This window comes from Alosa alosa, chromosome 15 (genome assembly GCF_017589495.1).
Source record: "Alosa alosa isolate M-15738 ecotype Scorff River chromosome 15, AALO_Geno_1.1, whole genome shotgun sequence".
Lineage (NCBI taxonomy): Eukaryota > Metazoa > Chordata > Actinopteri > Clupeiformes > Clupeidae > Alosa > Alosa alosa.
Genome location: NC_063203.1, coordinates 19,449,034 through 19,454,033, shown reverse-complemented (window position 1 = coordinate 19,454,033; position 5,000 = coordinate 19,449,034). Strand labels below are relative to the sequence as shown.

Here is a 5,000-nt window from a genome sequence, read left to right as displayed (position 1 = left end):
ACCACAGCAGCATGCATGCACTCTCTCTTTCACTCTCTCTCTCTCTCTCACACACACACACACACACATACACTAGCCCAATGGCAAACACACAACAAACACATCATAAAGTGCATGGTTTGAGCCCGAATCTGTTATGTAATTAGATGTATAGCTGTTATTGAGTGAAGCATGTGTACATCATGACTGTATGGTGGGCAATATATGAGAAGACTGTCATATATACCCAGTTAGACATTGTACTGCATCTCTGATATGTCCGTGGTGGGCATGTGTGTGTGTGTGTGTCAATGTGTTTTCAATGTGTGTGTGTTTGTCCGTGGTGTGTGTGTGTGCGTCGCGTGTGTTTGCGTATTGCGGATGGCGTCGCGTGCGTGCGTGCGTCGCGTTTGTCGCGTGTGTGTGCGTGCGTGCGTGCGTGCGTGCGTCGCGTGCGTGCGTGGCGTGCGTGTCGTCGCGTCGCGTGCGTCGTGTTTTTGTGCGTGTGCGTCGCGTGCGTCGCGTGCGTGCGTCGCGTCGCGTGCGTCGCGTGCGCGTCGTGTCGCGTCGCGTCGCGTGTGTTTGTCGCGTGTGTGTCGTCGTGCGTGTTTGTCATGCGTATTAATGCGTGCGTCGCGTGCGTCGCGTCGCGTGCGTGCGTGTGTTTGTGCGTGTGTGTGCGTGCGTGCGTGTTTGTGCGTGTGTGCGTGTGCGTGCGTGCGTGCGTGCGTGTGTGTGTGTGTGCTTGCGTGTGTGTGTGTGTGTGTGTGTGTGTGTGTGTGTGTGTGCTCGTAGCTAACCTGCGTAGTTGCTGAGACCCTTTCTCTTCTTCCTCCTCCAGTACAGCCAGATGCTGAAGCCCATGAGGATGACCCAGCAGGCACCTCCGATGCCCGCGATAAAGGCTGGCTGCTTGACCACGTCCGTGATCTGTTCCGTGATGCTGTTGTTCCTGCCGCCTGTCACTATCACGTCCCGGAAGTCCTTACCTGAACACACACCACCAAAGAGCAGAGAGCAAGCATGCCACAGAACAGGTCAGACACGCTGGCTCTATTGTGAGTGTGTGTGTTGTGTATGTGGGAGAGAGAGTTTGTGACTGTGTGTGAAAGAGAAAGAGTTTATCTTTGTGTGTGTGTGTGTGTGTGAGTGTGTGTGTGTGTGTGTGTGTGTGTGTGTGTGTGTGTGTGCATGTGTGTGTGCATGTGTGTCAACCTTTCCTTACTTCACAGTTACTAATGATCACATCTCTGCATATATACCATACGTAAGTCTTACACTACTGTTAGTGCACCAAAAGTTAGAGTCCGTTCAGTAAGTTTCTCATTTGGTCTCCTGCTTTCCTCCTGAGGTAAGAGTGGGCCTCCAAGGAGGACCACTTAGACGAGTCCCCCAGGTGAGCTGAGAGAGCTCATTTCCCCACCACTGATTCATTATTCACTGACTGAGAGGGAGAACTGGAGCCATAAAGAGCACGGTGCTGAGGGCCACAGGTTATTTCAGTATCGATCCAGTGCTTCATGAGGCCCCTTGTCAGGCTGGCACTACTTCATAAGTAATAAGACTGCAAGCCCTTTTTTATTCTGCCTGTGTTGTGCACAGACACACACACACACACACACACACACACACACACACACGCACGCACACAGACACACACACACACGCATCCACACACACACACACACACACACACACACACACACACACACACATACAACACACACACACACACACACACACACACACACACACACACACACACACACACACACACACACACACACACACACATATAGACACACACACACACACACACACACACACACACACACACACACACACACACACACACACACACACACAGACTCATACATCTGCGGTTGGGCAGTGTGACTGTTAGAGAGCTTGGAGATGGATGATCGGACTGACGCTGGGGAAATAAGAGTGTACCGCTACCAGGCCATCAGTTATGGGTCAGATCAGTCAGTTGCTGCCGCTGTCGTCCTCAATGAGCAATGCCCAGCCCAACCCCGGGCCCTGGCTGCACTCAATGCATTTTAAACAGGACTCCAGAATGGATAAACCATAACATAAAACATTCACAGAGATGTATTAGTTGCGTAGTGTATTCATTATTATTATTTCATATCCATGAGAAGTGATGGATGGTGTGTTGGAACTGTCTCATCTTCAGGCCTAGAACACAGGAGCCTAAATCCAATTGAGGAGATATTGTAAGCATTTGTCTCAGTTATGTTTCAGTCACGAGTTCGAGATCTGAACATGAGCATCATCTTCTTCTTGCTTTCCTTACTCCTGCTATCCACTCTTCTGCCATCTTGCCTGTCTTCAGAACACTCTCATGTTACTCATCCTTTCTACTCTTACTCGTCCTCCTCGTCTGTGTTAGAGGAGCTTCGATGATGATGTTTGAGGTAGATGAAGGTGTGATATTTACAATACAGGTTGCTATAGTTTTTGGGTGCATTACTGATATGGAATGTTTTTATTTTATTTAATTTTTTCACTATGTGAATGAAGTTTTTTTTTTCCCAAGTTTTTTCTCGTGCAAATGTGTCTCTCTTGGTGCAGTACAAACCGTGTTGTAGCCTCTCACCGATGACGATGGACTGGGGTTCACTGTGGACGCCCACCCCGGCACTGGTGCTGGCCGCAACCTCCACGCGGTACAGCACCCCGCCCTGCAGCCCCCCGACCACCACCGAGCGGATGGCCGCATCCACCGTCTTATTCACGTGGAAGCGCGTCTCGTTTCCCAAACACCAGATCTGAGAGAGAGAGAGAGAGAGAGAGAGAGAGAGAGAGAGAGAGAGAAACATTGGAGTTACACAGCAAAAGAGAAAGGAAAAAGGGATGTAGAGATACAGAGTAGAAAAAAAGAAAGACATACACAGAGACAAGCGGACAGAATGAAAGAGGAGTGGGAGATAGAGAGAAAAGAAAGAGGTGGAGAGAGGCAGACATAGCGCAGTGCTGACAGGCAGTGTGAGGGGAGAGAACAGAGGGAGCAGATCAGCGGGGGAGGCCTACTTTGTACTCCTGGATGATGCCATTCTGATGGTCGGGAGGAGGGGGATCCCAGGAGATGCTGATGGAGGTGCTGTTCTGGTTCCCCACCGTCAGAACTGTCACCTGCTGGGGGGGAGCACTCGGAGCTGAGGATGAGAGAAAGAGAGAGAGAGAGAAAGAGAGAGAGAGAGAGAGAGAAGGCAGGAGGGAGAGAGGAAGAATGAGACAGTTAAAGGGACACCAGGCAACGTTTTCGTGTTAATTACTCATCTTCGTAAGTCGGTATATGGTTAAATGAGTCATTACAGGGCGAATGAAGACTCTCTCGCCCGCCCATACTGCCTGTAGGAAGAATATCCCTTTTGCAAGTTGGTGGTATCGCACTACAGACAATCGAAGCAGGATCAGTTTGCATCCTGCATCCACAGCACAGAGGCAGGCTAACTTAAACGCTAGCGATTGTTGCAAAACGGTGTATAATGGCAGAGCCGGCGAAGAAGCAGCTAAAACCCTTGACGGAAGATGCAAAGAAAAGGAAAAGAGCTTCAGACCGAAGCGAGGGGAGTTTCAGAAAAAAAAGCATCAGGCTTGCCTGGTGGCCCTTTAACAGTAATCAAATTCTGCTGTGCTTTAGTTTGTTTCAGCGTCTCCCTGTGAAAAATCACCAACGTTCATGCCAATAAAGGGTTTTTATTAAAAATGAAATTGAAAGAATTAGTCTTAACTCTTTCAATTTCAGCTGTAATAAAGTCCCACTAGTTTTATTAAAAAGTAAAGAAAAAAAACAAGAAACAGAGAACAGCAACTGTGAGCAGCAAGAAAGAGCATAAAAGGACCCCAGAGAACCAATGAGGCTTACTACAAACTTATTACACCTAGACAATGCCCTACTCACACACACACATACATACACACACGCACATGTGCACTCACGCAAGCACGCACATGCACACACTCATCAAATCCTATCACATCACTCGGCACCAATAAACACTGATATTAGCCACTAGCATGCTGATAGCACAGCTGGCTGACATTAAGAGAAGAGGGTGGTTGTCTTAAGCAGGGGCGGCTTAGCTCCTGCACCAGCGCCGGGGAGACGGGTTCATTAGAAGCGGATTTAGCTGAGGACTGGGCAGGTCCCCGACACTGATACAGTGAGAATTTTCACTATGATCCAATACCCCCCCCTGGCTTAAGAGGCTGGGGCCTGTGTTTTTGGACTGAGTGCAAGCATTGATTTTTTTAGGAGAGAGAGAGAGAGAGAGAGAGAGAGAGAGAGAGAGAGAGAGAGAGAGACGGCGGGGGCATGAATATCTCCCTTCCACTGACAGGTTCATTGCACGCAATGCATGCTGGGAGGTGCTTATTGGCATGTGCTATCTTAAGAAAAAAAAGAAGAAAAAGGTAAAAAAAAAAAAAGACGCTACATTGTTGGAGGAACTTGTTGGAGGATGGAGGGCTTGAGTGTCTTATAAAACACAATAACCGTCACAACCGTCCACATATGACCAATGCCCCGTCATTCAAATCCCCTGTTTGTGGGCTGGCTGGAGGCTCTGAGACGAGGCCATTTGTCTTTGTAGACAGAGAACAGGGTCGGCTCCAGTCCCCTGCCCCCACTCTGAGGCCTGCTCTCAGCACAATGACATAAACAACAACAGCGGCACCAGGCACATGGCTGGAGAAATAACATTGCAAAAAAGCTTTTCTCATTTCCTCCGCGGGCTGACTGGGGAGTCACAGTAGTGACAGGTCAATTACCCCAACCCAGCACTACCCCTCTCTCTCTCTCCCCCTCTCTCTCTCTCTCTCCGTCCCTCTTTCTGTACATCTCTTTTCCTTTCTTACTTTAATATTCTTTCTGTCCTGCTCTCTCCTCCTCCATCACTTTCTTCATTCTCTCAATCTCTCTCTACCCCATCCTCTGGCCCTCCCACACCCATCTGTCTCCCTCCCATCGTCCTCCTCTCTGGTCCAGTCCAGTC

The 5,000-nt window shown here is 49.1% G+C and overlaps 1 protein-coding gene across 1 annotated transcript in view; it reads right to left on the bottom strand.

Moving 5' to 3' along the window:
- Positions 1-5,000, bottom strand: part of robo2 (roundabout, axon guidance receptor, homolog 2 (Drosophila)) — a 384,455-nt gene that overhangs the window by 36,947 nt on the left and 342,508 nt on the right. Inside the window, exons 17-19 of the mRNA XM_048265276.1 lie at positions 3,034-3,158; positions 2,582-2,771; positions 780-968 (exon numbers count right to left, since the gene is read on the bottom strand). Of these exons, the coding sequence (XP_048121233.1) occupies positions 780-968; positions 2,582-2,771; positions 3,034-3,158 (504 nt within the window). The remainder of the gene's footprint in view (positions 1-779; positions 969-2,581; positions 2,772-3,033; positions 3,159-5,000) is intronic.